The sequence below is a fragment of the Heterocephalus glaber genome, unplaced genomic scaffold, assembly GCF_053883595.1.
Source record: "Heterocephalus glaber isolate CG9 unplaced genomic scaffold, H.glaber_assembly_v1.0 deba00001547, whole genome shotgun sequence".
In the NCBI taxonomy this organism is placed as follows: Eukaryota; Metazoa; Chordata; class Mammalia; order Rodentia; family Bathyergidae; genus Heterocephalus; species Heterocephalus glaber.
Window position 1 is genome coordinate 12,654,220 of NW_028258340.1, and position 18,889 is coordinate 12,673,108.

General features: G+C 36.7%; 1 protein-coding gene across 17 annotated transcripts in view; it reads right to left on the minus strand.

The window, feature by feature from the left end:
* Positions 1–18,889, minus strand: part of Cfap47 (cilia and flagella associated protein 47) — a 512,210-nt gene that overhangs the window by 279,491 nt on the left and 213,830 nt on the right. For all 17 annotated transcript variants that reach the window (XR_015442441.1, XR_015442442.1, XR_015442443.1 and 14 more), the window contains 3 exons: positions 17,741–17,852; positions 16,899–17,125; positions 13,734–13,908 (listed from right to left, as the gene is read on the minus strand). Coding sequence is in view for 14 of the 17 variants with exons in the window: in XM_087189881.1 (XP_087046007.1) it covers positions 13,734–13,908; positions 16,899–17,125; positions 17,741–17,852 (514 nt within the window). In the remaining 3 variants the exon portion in view is untranslated. The remainder of the gene's footprint in view (positions 1–13,733; positions 13,909–16,898; positions 17,126–17,740; positions 17,853–18,889) is intronic.

Genomic DNA, 18,889 nt, shown 5'->3' on the forward strand with positions numbered 1-18,889 from the left:
AGGTTAATGATGTCAGCCATATACTCTCCCTATTGGATCAGTATTACCTAAATGACTATACTTGTAATCTTATTGGTTGATTATAGTTTGACCCCCATTTTACCTACATTGTAACTTCCATGTATAAATTACCTCTGTGGTAACCCAGTCTGGACCCCTCCTGTCTTTCAGGAGCTCTCAATAAACCTTTCCTACTCTTAACCTCTGTTGTCCTTTGGAATTCATTCTTTGATTTCAGGGGACATGAATTCAGCCCATCTGATATCTAGTAGGCCGGGAGGTATATTTCTCCTATTCCACTTTGTTTTGTTTAGCAGCAAGAAAAGGGACCTGAGTTTATGGACCTAAGTGACCACTAACAATAGTTTACTAGGATATATTATACACTGACGGTCAATTTGCATGAGCACCATAGGTCCTGAGTCTTTTGGTTTCTAATATTATTGACAATTCTGCCTTGGGTAAAATTTTTGTTTCTTTGTAAATAATTTGTTGTTTTCATTTTCTGCTTTTCAAAACCTCTTTTGTTGTCACTATTCAGTTGCTTTACTGTAGCCCCTACATGTCTGAATTTAGGTGTCACGATTATCTTCCGGAATTGCAAAAAATATTTCTGCCTTTTCTTTCTTCCTTTGCTGCTGGAAATACAAATTATTTCTCCTTCCCAGTGTTCACTTGAACAGGGTCTCATTCCTCTTTCATTCTGCAGTGACCTCTTCATCTTAACTGTAGCTCAATATATACTCTTTCTGCCAATTTCCTGCATCAGGTAGGATAGTTTTGTGCCTGACAGAGCATGGACAGGGATTCTGCCAGTTCGAATGAGCCCACCCACCATCTCAGAAAAACTTAGTTCACAGAGGATCTGTCTACAGGCCACAAGCAGTCCCCTGTGGATATGTCAGTAGTTCACAGAGGATACATCCAGCAGGTTACCAGCGGTCCCCTGAGCACATGTTGGCAGGTTACAGAGGACATAGAAGGACACATCAGCCTGCTGTTTTGACTCACTCCCTCAAAAGCCTTCCAAAAAAATCCTATAAAAAAGCCTCTTAGCCTGTAGAAAATACCTTCTTTATTCTGCTCACAGAGAAGTCTCTCTCAGATTTAGCAATAAACCTACTTGGACTGTTGAGTTTGCATTCTGCTCCCTCTTTTCTGCTCAGTATACACTGGCAATTTTCCAGTAATCCAAGGGAAAAACTTATATCATTAAAAATCTCTTTATCTTCTAGTTAACTGCTAAACTCTAGTCCCACCAATAACACCCCCTGTAACTCACTCAGATGGGTCCCATCTGCCAATACCACCATAGCCAGCACATCTTGGACATTCTTGTTGTTTTTTTCTTTTTCTTTCTTTTTTTTTTTTTTTGGTACCGGGGATCGAACTCAGGTCCTTGCGCTTGCGCAGCAGGCAGTGAAACCACTGAGCTAAATCCCCAGCCCAACATCTTGGCCATTCTTGAGGAATGATGTTCCTCTGCATTTTCCCTACAGTTTCAGTCATTTTATGTTCAAGAATTTGTTCGTCCGGGGGATGAAAAAGAAAAACGTTAACAAAGAATCACAGACAAAACAAGGCAAAAGAAAACAAAACGCGAGAAAGAAGAAAAAGAAAGAGAGAGAGAAAGAGGAAGGAAGGAAGGGAGGGAGGGATGACCACCTTCAAAAGCATTTCTCCTAAATCCATTCATTAGAATCATATTCTTAAAGGCCAAGTGTCAGGAGAGTTGCAATGAGGTAGCAGATTACTGGTTTTCTGATAGGTTCAAATACTAAGTTTCTGAGGAAAAGAGAATCATAGGACTAAACTGTTTTATCTTTATACCTAAATTATATTATAATTGAGCTCAAGCCTGCAGAGGCCTCTAAATGTGGTTTTCAATCTGACCATATGAGCTCAGTAATTAGTGGGAATTTCTCATAGGATTTATGTAAATGGCTAGCTGTTATCTTTCCTTTCCATTGCTGTTTAATTTTTGAATGTCTCTGTCTTCATGGATCATTTAATGGAAAATTAAGAGAGGGCCTATGAAGGAGTCCTAGCTTGCCAACATTTTAACAACAAAGTTGTCTTCTTTTCCTATATAATCTTCTAAGACAACAAAATTTCCCAAAGAAAAGAACTGAAATAACATTTCACTAATTAACCCCTCTTTAGGGAAGGAAGCAAGGGATTGCTGACAGTGAATTAACTTTGCGTTTAGCATTTTCATTTTTTGAATACCATAAACTTTCTCTAATTATTTTGTATTAAAAATAAACTGTGAATTGAACAAAGTTGATTTTTAAGTTCTTTCAGATTGATTTACTAATTGGTTTGAACGAGCTGCTAGCAAGCCAATAAACAGCATGTTGTCTAGGACTTAAACTAAGGGAAAAGGCTTATAAAATTTCTCATTAAATGCCTCTCAAATTGTATTACTGCAGAGCACATGTTCACCATTGAGTACCTAATAGAAAGTGTAAGAGACATTTTTAAAGTTCACATTTTATAAATTATTGACTCAATATGCATAGATATAAAATAATAAAAGTCAAAATGAATTATTTATCAAACTGAAAATATCTGTAAGGATATACTGTCTTGGATACTATGTTTATGTTGGCTTGGCTATTTGAAATTATTAGACTTAAAATAAATTTTTTAAATAATATTGGATCCAAAAGTGTCTCATTCTTGCACAGTACAAAGTAGGATGAAAAAGCCTAGAGTGGGCAGAAAATCCAGATGATAGGACATGACATTTCTTGGCATTTGAACAAGCTATAGACTCCAACTTTAGAAGGACAAATGCTAGGGCTCAAAGAACAATACTCCAAAAATATGATTTTTTACCATGTTGAGCAGTTTGATCTAAAAAGACCTTAAAAAGCAATCTTGTTTCTTCTACTCCAAGGGCAGAGAGAGGTTCCCTCTGGAATTCTCATCTGCATTAAAAGGAGACTCAAAAGAGAACACAATTGCCTTCCAGTCCACCTTGGAATCCCATTATATACTTCAGAAAAGAAAATTGAGTATTGCAACCATAGCTGGATGAACTTCCATTAGTAGGTAATATCTGTCCCTTAGGCTCATTCAAACTTCAAAGGATAATCTTGTACAAACTAATCTCTTCTCTGGGCCCATTTATTCCCCAATCTCCTCCTCATTTAAAAAAATTATATAAATTTGTGAATAAAGTGAAGGGAGTGGATAATCACACTCCTATAATCTTCCCTTATTGCATAATAATATATTAGTTTGCCTGTAGCGCTGTTTATTTTTGTTAGTTTATTCTAGTGAACCTTAAGAAGACAAAGGGAAACTTTTTCTTTACCATTACCTAAGTATAGAAGGGCATATAAAGACACCAAGTTTCATTGCATTTTCTTTTTTTCTTTTTCTTTTTATGGTAATTGTATGTGAACTTAGGGCTTTTGAGCAGCCATATCCCCAGTTCTTTTTGCTTCTGATTTTGAGACAAGATCTCCACAAGGCACCAAGTTGCTAGACTGGGCTTAAACTTGTGATCCTCCTATCTCAGCCTACAAGAGAGCTGTGATTACAGGGGCCTGCACCATGCCAAGCTCTGCATTCAATTTTATTGTCCTAATTTTCCTTTTTTTGTAAATTGCTAACAAGAGTTTTTTTTATCTGTGGGTCCATCAAAAGGAAGAATACAGCAATTTTCTTGAATTTGCCCAGGGGAATTGATGCTCAATAGTTATTCAATGAATGGGCAAATAAATAAATAGACTGGACTGCTAATTTTAGCTGTGCTTTCAAATAATCTCAGATATATATAGTTATCTCAAAGGGGGCTACAAGTAAGTTACTCATTTAATATTTTAATAGTTGAAAACCTGCAGTTAATGAAGATTTTTTTAAAAATGTTAACTTACGACGACAGGGGATCTCAAACTAACTGCTGAGAAGTCAAATTTGCCCTCATAGTTGTTTGGCTAGCTTAAAATATTATTTTATTTTTCTTTCTTTTTTTTTTGCCATAGGATCTGTCACTGTTGTTGCTTTAGAGCAGAATTAACTTTTAAATTCTTTTTACCTCCTTGGTCACCTGGCTTTTGCATCAGGAATTCCAGTCCTCCTAGGAAGGTAAAATGAAAAGACTATAGGGTCAGGGATTTAGCTCAGTGGCATTGCACCTGCCTCACAAGCCCAAGGTCCCATATTCGATCCCCAGTATTAAAAAAAAGAAAAGAAAAGACTACCCTGTAATTTACAATTTTTTTCCCAGTACCAGGGATCAAACTCAGGACCTTGTGCTTGCCAAGCAGGCACTGCACCACCGAGCTAAATCTCTGGCTCTTTTTATAAATTTTTTTTCTTTGTAATATAAAATTTGTAGCCACAGTTTTGAGGTAAGACATTAGGGTGGGGGAAGCTGGCTGGGTAAGTGTGTGTGACCTGCCAGTGATGGAGAACCAGGACACATGCACAGAACACAGTTTCAAAGCCCTGCAACTGGGACTAATCAGTAAGTACTATCTAAAATTCTGGCACAAAAGCAAGCAGGTTTTTGATGGGATGGCCTAGATCTGACATCAGTGTGAGGGATCAGGTGTACAAAATCCCCTGCCATTAACCTCCTGGCCACTGTGAGCTTCTCTCAGTCCCCTGCTCTCACTCTGAAGAGCATACTTCTTTTCCTACCTTTAGTAAATGTAAAACTTCAGTACCTTTTTCATGTGTCTTGTCCATATCTTTCTTCAGGACACTAAGAGCCTGGAAAGAACCCTTGAAAGGAGTGTACAAAACACCAGGAGGCAATAGCATATTTTCTTGGTGAGCCCATCCAGGAGGCCCCTTGAGCGCCACGAGAAATACCCTGCAGTTCCCATCTACCACACAATTACGCTGTATCCTTAAAAACTGGAAACAATTTGAATTTGAAAATTTGAGAAAAAGCTTTTCTTCTATTTTAATACTGTTCGAATCCATTATGAACTAGAAAATGGCCAGAGATGGGTACAAAATGGCAGTCTAAATTACAGTATTATTCTTCAATTAGATCTTTTCAGTAAAATGAAAGGAAACGCACGTGAAATCCTTATGTTCTGGCTTTTATGGCTCTTTATCAGAAACCAACTCTCTATAACGGGCCAAGAAATATGGTACTTAAAGAGGCCTCCAGAGAGGAAAATGATATCAATGACGACACCATCCTCAGGTGCCCACCTGTCTTTTAAGAGGATATGGATTTGCACAACCTGTATAATGAAAGCAACCACACTGGGAGGGTCTCCTCAACTTCCTCCGTACAATCCACAGGTCAGTAAATTAGTCTCATCATCTTCAAATGACTCACAAATTCCATCAGAGGCTAGCTCCCAGAGAGACCCACTATTCACAATCCCCTTCTCATACTCATACTCCTCACACAGCCTTAAGCTCTGAAGGACACACATGGAGTGGAGTTTCTTATTTTTCCAAATCACAAATCATCCTGCCCTTAAGAGAAGTCTCAAGAGGTAGATGGGACTACTCAAATCCAAGTTCCTTTTCAGTGGCAGATACCCAACAACACAAAGAATATTTAGGCCAATTTTCAGAAGACCCTGGAAGGTTTCAAGATGGATTCCAAAATTTAACCCTTGCCTTTGATCTCTCGTGGTGAGATGTTCAATTTGTCTTGACCACTTGTACCCGAGATGAAAAACAAAGGACCCTACAGAAGACCAAGAGATATGCTGATGAACAATATGCTGCAGTAAGAGAAGAGAAAGGATTCACCTCAGAGACGTTTACTGTCCCTCTATCAGAACCAAAAGGACTGTAATTCTAGAGATGGGTTGAACATGAGGTCTAAAATGATAACTGCTCTTATGGGAATAAGAAGATCCATTGAGAAACCTGTTAATCATGAAAGGATGAGAGTTACACAGGGCAGAGGAAAATCCAGCTTTCATTGCCAATTAGTAGAAGCTTTCTTTAAATATACATAGATCCATCTTCCAAGGAGGGAGAGGCACGAATGTGACAACATTTCATAAGTCAGTCAGACTCAGATATTTGGCTCAAGCTACAAAAACTGCAGATAGCTCAACTGCTAGACATAGGCTTTTCTGTGTTCAAAAATCTGGATCTAGATGAGGATGAAAAGAAGAAGGGCCAAGAAAAAAGGCAGACCAGAATTATGGCTGTCACAATTAGCAATGCTTTAAGCACACCCAAGTGGTTCAAGGGAAAAGCCAAGGCTAATAAGAGGAAGACTTCCTTCTTTAAATGGAAGGAAACTGGACACTGAACATGGAAATGTGCTAAGCCACCACCCAGGCCTTGATCTGTGTATCAGGTACACAGACGTATCACAATGTGTATCATACTGTCTGTCACTGTGTTCAGATGAAGAGAAATGATTTCTGAACAGAAGAAGGCCATGATGTAGCTAACCAGGTAGCAAGCAAAGGCTCCTCCTAGCTCTGACCCCCTCCTGCACCAAAAACATGTCCAGATCTCGCTCAGACTTGCTGGACATGTTACATGTTTTCCTCCATTATCCTTTGTTCTCAGCAGGGTTTCTGTGGCCTCTGCTTCCTGCCATATGTAAATGAAGTGAATCCTAGTGTACCTTTCTATTCAATTGTATAAACTGAAGGTATCTACCTCACCCAATGAAACAATGTTGTGTCTTACAACTTACATTACTTATCCTTACCCACCTTTTCTCCAAATCTATATAAACCCTGTTCACCATCCAGATGGGGCTGATCGCTTTGTGGAGAATTCCCCGATCAGTCTGCTAGGGAAATAAACCTGCCTCCAACTTCCAAGGTGTGTGCTCGATTCTTCTCAGCCTGACTCTGTTATATTTCCTAGAGTTACAACACTGTGAGTTATATTTGCTACAATACAGAGAGGAGGTAGGCCAGTTGAAATCCTCACCTCCCACTCTGACAATGAGAACTGGAGGGGTCTGGGGGAATGCGCAATGCCCCTGTCCGTGAATATTTCCATTTCCTGTGAGAAAATTTGGGTGACACTGTACATTATGGGTAAGCAAATTCAACTGCTCCTTGCTACAGGGGAAGCTTACTGTGCTTTAACACTCTTCTCTGGAAAATCCTGGTCTGAATCTATAACTATAATTAGGGTTGAGGGGACCTCTAATCAGATCTTCTTTAACCTTGGTCTGACATGTCAATTCAAAAGTCAAATGTTTAACCATGAGTTAATTGTCTCACGGTGTCCTACTCCTTAACTAGGCAGAGATTTACTAGCAAAATTGGGAGCAATTATTCAAGTCTAAAAAGGCCAAAGCAAATTTTACCTGTTGAGAATACACCTAGCCTCCCTGACCTAATCAGCCAAAAGGTGTATCATTTTGCATGGTATAATGGAATACCTGGGAGAGAAAATTCAGCAATGTTGGTAGTTATAAAATTAAAAGATCCTAGTCATAAAATTAAAAGATCCTAGCTATAAAATTAAAAGATCCTAGTCAATCCCAACCAAAATTAACATCCAATTAAAGAAGAGGCCTGTAAAGTCCTCCAGCCTCTCATACACAGGTTTCTGAAACATAGCCTTCTGCAGCCTTACCTGTCCCTTTGCAATATTTCCATTCTCCCTATAACAAAACCATCAGGAGAATATAGGATGGTACAAGGCTTCCACCTTATTAATGATGCTATAATCTCAATCCACCATCTGGTAGGATACCTATATACAATGATGTCTCTCAATTTCCAGAAGTCACAAATTGGTTCTGGGTCTTACATCTTAAAGACACTTTATTTTTTATTCCCCTCCATCCAGATTCCCAGTTGCTAGGGCTGGGGATTTGGCTCAGTGGTGCCGCTGCCTGCCTCGCAAGCACAAGGTCCTGAGTTCGATCCTCAGTACCCCCCAAAAAAAATCCAGATTCCCAGTTTCTATTTACCTTTGAATGGGAAATTCCACTTTAAATGAAAAAACAATATACTCAGTTCTCCCACAGGGCCTTAGAGATAGCCCTCCCATTTTTTGCTTGGGCCCTGGGAAAAGACTTAAGGAAGCTAGAGCTTAGACAGGGAAATATCCAGCAGCATATGGATGATATTCTAAGGTGTAGCCCAACTTGGGAGCTATCCAACTCTAATGTCAACCAAACTTTCAATTTTGTAGCTAAGAAGAGATATAAAATCTTAAAGGACTCAGATATCCTTTCAGAAAGTCCAATACTTGGGATACATTCTTACATCCAGGGAATAACAGTTGTCTAGGAACTGAATCCAAGATATCTGTGATTTTGAGTCCCCTGCCACCATGCAACAGCTTCATCCTTTCCTGAGAATGCTGGCTTCTGCCTGATCTGTATACCAAAATTTGAGACCAAAGGCAAAGGCTTTATATGATGCTATCAAAGGTCCTGAGTCTCTGCTCTTAGAATGAATAAAAGTGACTGACAGTGCCTTTTGAGAAATAAAACATGCCCTCCGTCACTCAGGCTCCAGTATTAGGAATACCTGACTTAAGAAAAATCTTTCTTTACATATCAGAAAAGAAAAGAATTGTTCTGAATCTCTTGACCCAAAGGCTGGAACAGAAACCACACTCAGTGTGGCTTAATTTTCAAAAATATTAGAAAGAGTGGCTGCTGGTTGGCCACCCCACCTTAAAACAATAACAGCTACACCTATGCTAACAGAAGAAGCTACAACACTAACTTTAGGGCAAAAATTCGGAGTCCCAACTCCCCATCAGTTCAGTGCTGTTCTTGAGACAAAAGGTAAGTTGTGCTTAACAGGAGAATGGCTTACCAAATACCAGGCCATGTCTTTAGACAACCCTGAGGATATTATAAAACTTGCAGTACACTTAGTCTTGTCTCACTGATTCCTACTGGCAGAGAGGGTAGCCACTCTTTTGAACAGATGATTTCCAAGATCTATGCCAGCAGGCACGACATTAGTGACATGCCCTTCCAAGGCCCCAAGGAGATGTGCTTCACTGTACAGGTAGCTTTGTGCAAGAAGGACATAGAAAAGCAAGTTATGCAGTTGTCATTTCAAAACAGGTCACTGTTTTACCTATTTTGTCTTCCAATGGGTTCAATGTTTCTGGTTCTATGTTTATATCTTCAATCCATTTTGACTTCAATTTAGTATATGGTGAAAAATAAGAGGCAAGTTTCAATCTTTCGCACACAGACACACATTTTCCCAGTACGATTTGTTGTATGGGCTATCTTTCCTCCAATTTATGCTTTTGGCCCACTTTGTCAAAAATCAAATAGCTGGATGTGTCTGAGGAACTTTCTGTATCCTCAATTCTGTTCCATTGATTCATGTATCTGTTTTTGTACCATGCCATTTTTATAACCAATGCTTTATAGTACAGCTTGAAATCAGGCATTGCTATGCCTCCTGCTTTGCTCTTTTTGCCAAAATTGCATTTGCTATTGTGGATCTCTTCTGGTTCCACATAAATTTTAGGATTGCTTTTTCTAGATCTGCAAAGTGTGTTCTTGGTATTTTGATAGGAAGTGTATTAAATATGAATATAACAGTTTTGGGAGTATGGCCATTTTGACAGTATTAATCTGTCTATCCAGGAGCAGGAGACATCTTTCCATTTTTTGATGTCCTCTTCAATCTCCCTTTTCAGAGTATTATAGTTTTCTTTGTAGAGGTCTTTCACTTCCTTGGTTAGTTTAATTCCTAGGTGTTTAATTTTTCTTGAAGCTACTGTGAATGCTATTATTTTCATAATTTCCTTCTCATCCCATTCATTGTTGGTGTATCAAAATGCTAATAATTTTTCTGTGTTGATCTTGTATCCTGTTAGATCACTGAAGTTCATTACTAATTCTAAGATATTTTTTGGTGGAGTTCTATGGGTTTTCTAAGTAGACTATCACGTCATCTGCAAAGAAAGATAATTTGAGTTCTTCCTTTCCTGTATGTATCATTTTAAAAATTTTCTTTCTCATACCTAATTGCTCTGGCTAATGCTTCAAGTACTACATTGAATAGAAGCAGAGATAGTGGACATCCTTGTCTTATTCCTGATTTTAGGGGGAATGCTTTTAGATTTTGCCCATTTAGTATGATGCTGGCTATCGGTTTGTCATATGTAGCTTTTTTCATATTCAGGTATAGTCCTTCTATTTTCTTCATGGTTTTTAATATGAAGAGAAGTTGGGTTTTGTTGAAAGACTTTTCTGCATGTATTGAAATGATCATATAGTTTTTTACCTTTCTTCTGTTTATGTGAGTTATTACATTTGTTGACTTAAATATGTTCAACCACCCTTGCATCTCTGGGATGAAATCTACTTGGTCATGATGCACAGTAGTCTCAGTTCGTTAACATTTTTGTTTGCAAACAATTTGTTTCACAAACAGAAGTGTTTGGCAAAATTTTGTTTTTGTTTTCAAACTCTGCATCGGATAACAAACATGACTGTGGCTATCTTCCCCACACGAACACAAACAGGGTCATCTTTTCCAAGATCATAGAACAAATTCAGTTCATGAACCAAGGTATAACTTATGATATTTTTGTTAATGTGTTGCTTTCTATTTGCTAATATCTTCTTGAAGATATTTGTACCTATATTCATTAAGAAGACTGGCCTATTCTTTTTTACTTGAATCTTTGTCCAGTTTTGGGATCAAGGTGATACTGGCTTCCAAAAATGAGTTTGGGAGCACTCCATTCATTTCAATTTTTTGGATGAGCTTCAAGAGTATTGGTGATATAACATCCTTAAATGTTTTGTAGAATTCAGCAGTGAATCCATAACGTCATGGTCTTTTTTTACTTGTTAAATTCTATATTATTGTGTCAATTTCATTGCTTACTGGGTTAAGTATATTTATGTCTTCTTGGGTTAGTTTTGGTAGGTTGTATCTGTCTAGGAATCTGCACACTTCTTCAAAATTTGCTAATTTGTTAGAATATAATTTTTTGAAGTAGTCACTGTCTTCTTGATTTCCACAGTATCTGTTGTGATTTCATATTTTCCATTTCTAATTGCACTGATGTGAGTCTTTTACTCTAAGTCTGGATATGGGCTTATCTATTTTATTTATTCTTTCAAAGAACCAGCTGTTTGATTTGTTGATTTTTTAGCTTTTATTTTAGTCTCAATTTCATTGATTTCATCTTTAAAATTTACCTGCTTAATTTTGATTTGGATGTTTTGTTGTTCTCATGTATCTTAAGATTTCTCATAAGGTTGTCTATTTGAGCTTGTTCTGTTTTCCTAAAGTGAGCGTTTATAGCAATAGATGTTCTTCTTAAAACTGCTTTCATGGTATTCCAGAGGTTTCAGTGAGTTGTGCTATCATTGTTATTAACTTTCAGAAATTTAAAATTTCTTCTTTGATTTCTTCTGTGACCCATTGATTGTGCAGGAGTATATTGTTAATCTTCCAGGAGCTGTTAACTTTTCTGTAATTTCTTTTGTCATTGACTTTTATTTTCATTGCACAGTGGTCTGTTAGTAGGTATGGTGTAATTTTTTTCTTTTTTTTTTTTTTTTTGGTACTGGGGATTGAACTCGGGACCTTGCACTTTCCGGGCAGGTGGTGGAACCACTGAACTAAATCCCTGGCCCCAATTTCTATTCTTTTATATTAATTTAAGCAAGCTTTACGGACTAGTCAATGAACTATTTTGTAAAATGTGCCATGTGCTGTTGACAAAAATGTATACTCTGTTGTAGAGGGGTGGAATACTCTGTATATATCCATTAAGTTCATATGTTCAATGGTATGGTGCAGCTCTGAAATTTCATTATTTTTTGATTAGCTGATCTATCTCTTTGTGAAAGTGGGGTGTTAAAATTCCCTACTATGATTGTGCTAGTGCTTATTTGATCATTTAATTACAGGAGTTTTTAGTCTACAGCCATATCACCACCCTGAATGCACTTGATCTCATCTAATTTCAGGAGTTTTTGTATTATGAAGACAGGTACTCCACGATTTGAGGCATATATGTTTGTCAATGTTATCTCTTCTTGTTGGATTGTTCCATTAACTAGTATATAGGGACGTTCTTTGTCTCTTCTAATCAGTTTTAGCTTGAAGTTTACTATGTCTGATAAAATAGCTAACTCTGCTTGTTTTTGAGGTCCTAGTGCATGAAATATTTTTTCCATCCTTTACTTTTTAGCCTATGAATATCTTTTTGGATTTGAATGAGTTTCTTGAATGTCATAGACTGTTGGATTTTGTTTTTTTGATCCAGTCTCCCAATCTTTGTCTTTTAATAGGAGAGGTGAGGACGTTGATATTAACATATATCATTGAGATGTGTTGGTTATTTACTATCATTGCCTTCTTTATCTGTTGGTGTATCTTTTATTTTTTTCCTGATGTTTTTGTTGCTGTTTTTCCATTGACCTCACTAGTTTTCTCTGTGTTTTTACCTGTGTTTGATTCATTGTTTCTGCTGAGAATATTCTCGTGTATTTTCTCTAGAGCTGGTTTAGCACTAATATGTCTTCTGAGCTGGTCTTGTTCACGGAAATGCCTTATTTCTCCACCTGTTTTAAAGAATAGCTTTGCTGGATTATTTAATCTGGGTTGGAAGTTATTTGTTCTTAGGGCTTGAAATGCTTCACTTCATGTTCTTCTGGCCTTTAGGATTCGTGTTGAGAAGTCTGCTGTGATTCTGATTGATTTACCTTAGTATGTGATTTTTTTGTTTTTCTCTGACTTCTTTTAAAATTATTATTATTTTGCCGAATCTCTGGTAATGTAATAAGTATATGTCTTCCTTTTTCATCACTTTTAGTGTCTATAAGTGTTGTTTATTTGTATTTTAAACTTTTTTCTTATATTTGCATAATTTGCTTGTATAGTTTCTGTAAACAAATTAGTGAATCCATCTGTGCTATATTCTAGTTTTTCTATAACTCTGATTAGGCTTAGATTGGTTTTCTAGTTGTCACCTAATAGCTGCTGGGTAGTTTTCTATATAACTCCTCTGATCCTTCTACTGCAACACTGTAGTTAACTCAGACTCAGGATTTCTTTACCCTAGGTTGCAGGCATTCTTGCAGAGTCTGATCCAATCTGAGTTCTTGGGTTAGGAACTCTTGCGGCCCTCTCCCTGGGTATGATGGTGGATTCAGCAGACAGATTCACATTCTGCCAAGTGTGCTTCTTTCCCTATCTTTCTGCCAAGTGTATTTCTTTAATATCTTTAATAAATGTAAAACATTGCTACCTTTTTCAGGTGCCTTGTCCAGTTCTTTGTTCAGTACACCAAGAACTTGGAAATTATCCCTATAATGGCACCCCAGAATCTGGTAACATTTCACACCATTCTCTAGTTAACACTAACCCATAGGAGTATAACAAATAACACTTTAAAAAGACCAAATTTAACAAAATTATAACTTGCAGTCTATAATACTACAGTTAATAGTACATTCCAGGAACAGTCCTAGGGAAGAAATGACATTCCTATACTGACACAGCAACTTGAAAGAAAGTAAAATTTTAAAAAGAGAATTTTAAATGGTGAAAGATATTCAGCCACATTTTTACATCTAACCACTTGTATTTAATGTCAGTGTATCACTATTCATATTAAAATGTAGTTTATACTTTCATGATGACAGCAACAGAATACAGAGGCACCAGAAGACTAACAGTAAATATTTAACTAAGACTGTGTTTCAGGTAAAAAATAAATTCCTCATAAATGACACATTATTCTCTTTCACATGCTTCTGCCATCAACCTTTCTAGAACAGTGCTAGATACACTACTCAACATATTGCTGATTACCTGTTGAATCTGCAGCACTAATTCCTTCAGATGCAAGTAATTTAGCACGAGTTTTTGGAATTTGAGGCATGTAGATGTTTTCAGGGATAATAAAATGTTCTGGAAGGCTCAGTTCTGTTGTAAATAAAATAGACTTAGGCTTCCTCAACTTTGACATATGAAAGAGCATAAAAGTCTGAAAAAAAACGATAAGGTTGGAATGTAATTTTCATCACTTTTATTTCCATAATATAAAAGACATCATTAACTACTAGACACTATATTTGGGAAAAATACTCAAAGAATTGAATTTATTAATTTTTTGAGAGACATTATTACATAGTTGACGGAAGGCAGCACTAACACAATTTGTAGAACCTTTGTAGACACTCTTTATTGAGAGATGGGTTAATGTTTGTTGCTCTAATATTTTTAGTGTTGAGGAATAATTTGCCTAGAGAAGGAACCATTCTAGTAGTGAATAACATTGAAAAAGTACTTCCCTCCCTGTGTTGAAAACTGTGCTTCTTCATATTTACCCATAAAATATAGTTCTTATTAGCAGTAGAGACTGAGCTTTTCTTTCACCAATGACAATTTTGTGAATATAAAAATCAACTAAGTATCACCTTTCTGCAGATGTCAAAAAAATCCTTCATATCTAGGTTTGATGTTTTTAGTTCCTTCAACCATTAGACATATAATGTGGCTTACAAAACAACTCCCATGCAAATGATCTTTTACACACAATATTGTGCTTCTTAAAATAGGACAGTGTAGATAAACTGAGCTGTCACAGTATAAATGAAGCAGGTTATGAGTGACACTTTTAATTCAGTGAAAAAAATGACAGGATACATAGCATGCAATGGATGTCAAAAGACAGGCAAAAACACATAAAAAAGCTTTTTGATTTTTAAGAATTCACAATCTGACAGGAGAAAAAGTAAACACGAAGTAAATCTAATACAATGCATAATTTATTAAGTACAATAATAAATGCAAAAAATGTGCTGGGTTCTAGGGAGAAAGTTATAGGAAAAAGGAAAAAGATAGAAATATATATATATATATATATATATATATATATATATATGAAAAACATGCCATAAGAAAATCCACCTCCTTTCCGATTTTTAAGTAACTATTTTCAGAAGAGATAATAATTAAAAATAAATTTTGAAAGTTAAAGTAGAAGGAGGGAGAGAGAGCACTATGATAGGCTAAATGTTTGAAAAGGCAACTCACTGAAAATTTTTACTGCACTAGTGTACTGACTGCTAAACATAAGCCTTCCCAAATGCACTACCATGTAGAAGTAAGTATTTAAGTTAAAGCTGAAGAGATTTATCAGCTTCTTGAAAACACAGTAGAAATAGTTTAAATCAGAGAATTTCAAACTTTTAGGCTTTAATACTCTTTGTTCTTTGTTTGTTTTTTTCCAGTACTGGGGATCGAACTCAGGACCTTGCTCTTTCAAGGGAGGCGTGGTGCCACTGAGCTAAATCCCCGGCCCTAGGCTTTATTACTTTTGATCCAATCAGAATTTTAAACTCCAGGTCATCTTTAAAATATTATCATTAAGGGCCAGGGATTTAGCTCAGTGGCACCGCACCTCCCTTGCAAGCACAGGGTCCTGAGTTTGATCCCCGGTACTGCAAAAAAAAAAAAAAAATTATGATTAATTGTTAGAAATATACAGTCAGAATGCTTTGAGTGTAGCATTACAACACTAAGTCATTCACACAATGCCAATGCCAAGAGTTGTGTTGTAATATATATAAATGAAGTTAAACCTTAAAGGAGTATACAAATGCATAAAAATGTACTATGAGGTGGTAAAGCAGAAACTCACTCAGAGCATTTTAATGGACACAAAGTACCTGAGGGATGCAGCCCTCTAAAGTCTAGGGGAAACAAATAGAGAAAGCTGAAAGGCCATGGGGAGAATGTCTGGCTTATTTTAAGAACACCAAGTGCCTGTGCTGAGGTATTGTCACCAGTGGATATATTCCTATGGTGGAATTGAGATCAGGGGAGAAGGCAGGAATGACCAAGAGTATCATGGAATCATTCTAAGACTTTCATCAGGTATGAACTGGAATCCCAGTAGGGAAATGTGCAAAGAGGAATAACATGAGAAGGTTTGAATTCATTTTTTTTTGGTTTTTTGAGACAAGATCAAGGCTGGCCTTGAACTTGCTATGTAGCCCATACTGGTTGAATTAGAGATTCTCCTGCCCCAGCCTCCCTAGTGCTGGGATCACAAGTGTGTTCCACCACTCCCAACTTAGGTTTGCATTTAGAAAAATCACTTTGGCTTCTCATTGATAGTAGATTTTTTTCAACCATAAATACAGAACATATTTAATTTCAAGCTATAATAACAGAAGTATAGCCACTATAGTAGTATATAGTATAGCAAAAGTGATAATAATGACCACAACAATCACAGTTTTGTGCTATTATCTTTTTGCTCTTCTTTGTAAGAATCTTTATCAATGTCTTGTACTCTAATAACTTTAAAGATAATTATACACAATGTATTAATTTTTGTTATTTTATCATGAAATTTTGATTTATGTTTTCATAAAATAAAAAATGAAAAAAGAGAACCTTTATTTTGTACCAGATAATGTGCTAAGCATTTTACATAATTATCTCAGTTTTCATTAACTATCGATATTTCTATATTGAAAATATAAAGACAGAGAGGTGAGGAGGTTTAGGTAACAAGCACGTAGTCATACTGCTGGACACTGTGAAGAGTGAATTCTCAGCCAGGTAATATGTCACCAGAGATAATTCTTCCTAGATGCACAGCAGAATATCTTAGGCAACTTGCAGATCATGTTCCTAATCATCCCCTTGCAGAGATTTGTATTAATTATTTGGAGTGGTGCCTGGGTACTAGTATATGTTTTCCAGAGCATACCAATGTGCAGTCAGAATTGATTACTGTAAATTAAGAACCACATTGTAATGTGTAAAATTATATAGTAGGGTGTATTGTTTCAGATTTATTTTTAAGTGATGTTTAAAACAAATCACTACTCAGCTGTCTTCCTGGGGGAAAAGAGTAGTCATCATTTTCTTTGTAAAAATATTGCTATGATTAAGTAGGAACAGCTCTGTATATGTGTAAGAGTTAGTAATGGAAATGTATCATCTGTTTTCCATTCCTACCTCAATCTTGGTTAGCCCCAGGAGGGCAACAGCCACACGGATGCTACTGCTCTCCAGAGTGCCTGTGATCCGCCTTCGCTCATACTCAATTGTAGACATTTCCTGTTGTGCTGCAAAAGCCAAAGCATTTTCCTTGGCTTTATTAGTCAGTGGAACCTTAAGGCTCACATCTAGGGTTTGATGGAGTTCGCATTTCAAATACAAAACTGGATGTTCCTTATTATTCTCTAGGGAAAACAAAAGCATTTGTTAATGCACTGAACATTTATGCCCTCAATCCAGGATGAAGTTGGGAGATTTGAAGTAGAAAACTGCAGTTACAGTCTTCATTAAACAGAGTGAAAAGAATTAGTATTTCCCCATTTTTGTTTTTTGTGAGCTTTTTTTGTATTGGAATCAAACCTAGGGCCTCTTTTATTGCTAAGCAAGAAAGCACTCTACCACTGAGCTAAATCCTCATATCACCAACCCTGCCCCCTCTTTTTCTGACTGGACTGGGTCTCCCTCTGTTGCCAAGGCTGGGCATGGAATTGTGATCTCCCAGCCTGGGTGTCCCAAAGTGCTGGGATTACAGGCTAATACACAGTGTCCATCTGCTAAACAATATTTCTTCTGCCATATTTGAGTACTTATCGGAAGACTAAAAAAGAATGACCACTGATGTTTTCAACTGATAAAATGATAGTCTATTTCATGCATGCTGACACAAAAGTTGCAGTCTGCCAAAATCTAATTACATATTAGAGAAATGAAGATGTTTACAGGAGTGACTATAAAAGGAATAGTCCCATCTTTTAACTACTATGAAAAATGAAATACTGTGAAACCTGTATATACTATACCTTCTTCTAGTGAACTGTAGAAGTCAACTGGATTTGAAGGCTCTGTTGAAAGGAAACTGGAAGGCAAGGGGACCAAACCATTTCCTTGCACAATGTATATTAATTCTCCAATCTAAAAACAAAATTTTGAGAGCTCATAAAAGTACTATAAATCTTTATGCAACAAAGAAAATCTGTATAATAGAATTTTCATGCATCTTTTTCTAAGCAACATAGCTTCTTAATGGTTGGACATTAGCAAGGTTTAAATACATTCTTACCACAGTCTGGGGGAAATTGCATCAATAAGACAGGGGGATAGATTAAGAAGGTCCCACATTATCATTGTAGCTACAACTATCCTTGGGAAGCCACTAACTTTAAATGATCAAGCAAGCAATAAAGAAGTAGGTTTCGTTCATTCTGTAACTTATTTTTGCAGGGGGTAATTGAAATTTTTTCAGGGTGTGAGTTCCAAAGAGTCTGTATTTTAAAATATGGCATTTCAAAGTGACCATCTAAGGTCCTTAAAATATTTTAAAACCAATAATTAGGGAAGAATTATGAAGGACTAAATAGAAAAGGTAAAAATAAAAGTCAGAAAAATGTAAGGGTATCAATATAATATAGAGAAAAATCAATAGAAATAGGCATCCCTGAGTTTAATTGGCACTGCCACTTATTAGCTATTAAAACTCAAGTTGGGCCGGGGCTTTAGCTCAGTAGTGTCCAGCCTGCCTCACAAGCACAAGATCCTGAGTCCCATCCCTGGTACCGGCCCCCTCGAAAAAAAACAACCTCAAATAAGCCAGGCATGATGGTGCACACCTGTAATCCCAGCACTCAGGGGGCTGAGGCAGGAGGATCACCATAAAGTCTAGGCCAGCTTGGGCTACATAGCAAGATCCTGTCTGAAAAAAAACCAAAACAGAGAAACAACAAACCAAAACCCAAAAAAACTCAGACAAGCTTACAAAATCTCTGGAGTTCCAGTTTCCCCCTTGGTAAAATGGGATGAATAATACCTTTAATTTAGGCATCTAGAGTTTAAAAGAAAAGGATTTTGAAAGACATACAGACTACATGGATGAATCTTAGTTTATGATTCAAACAAAGAAACTTGAAAGGGAGAGAAGAATCATAAACAATTATGAGATAGGGCATGCTTTG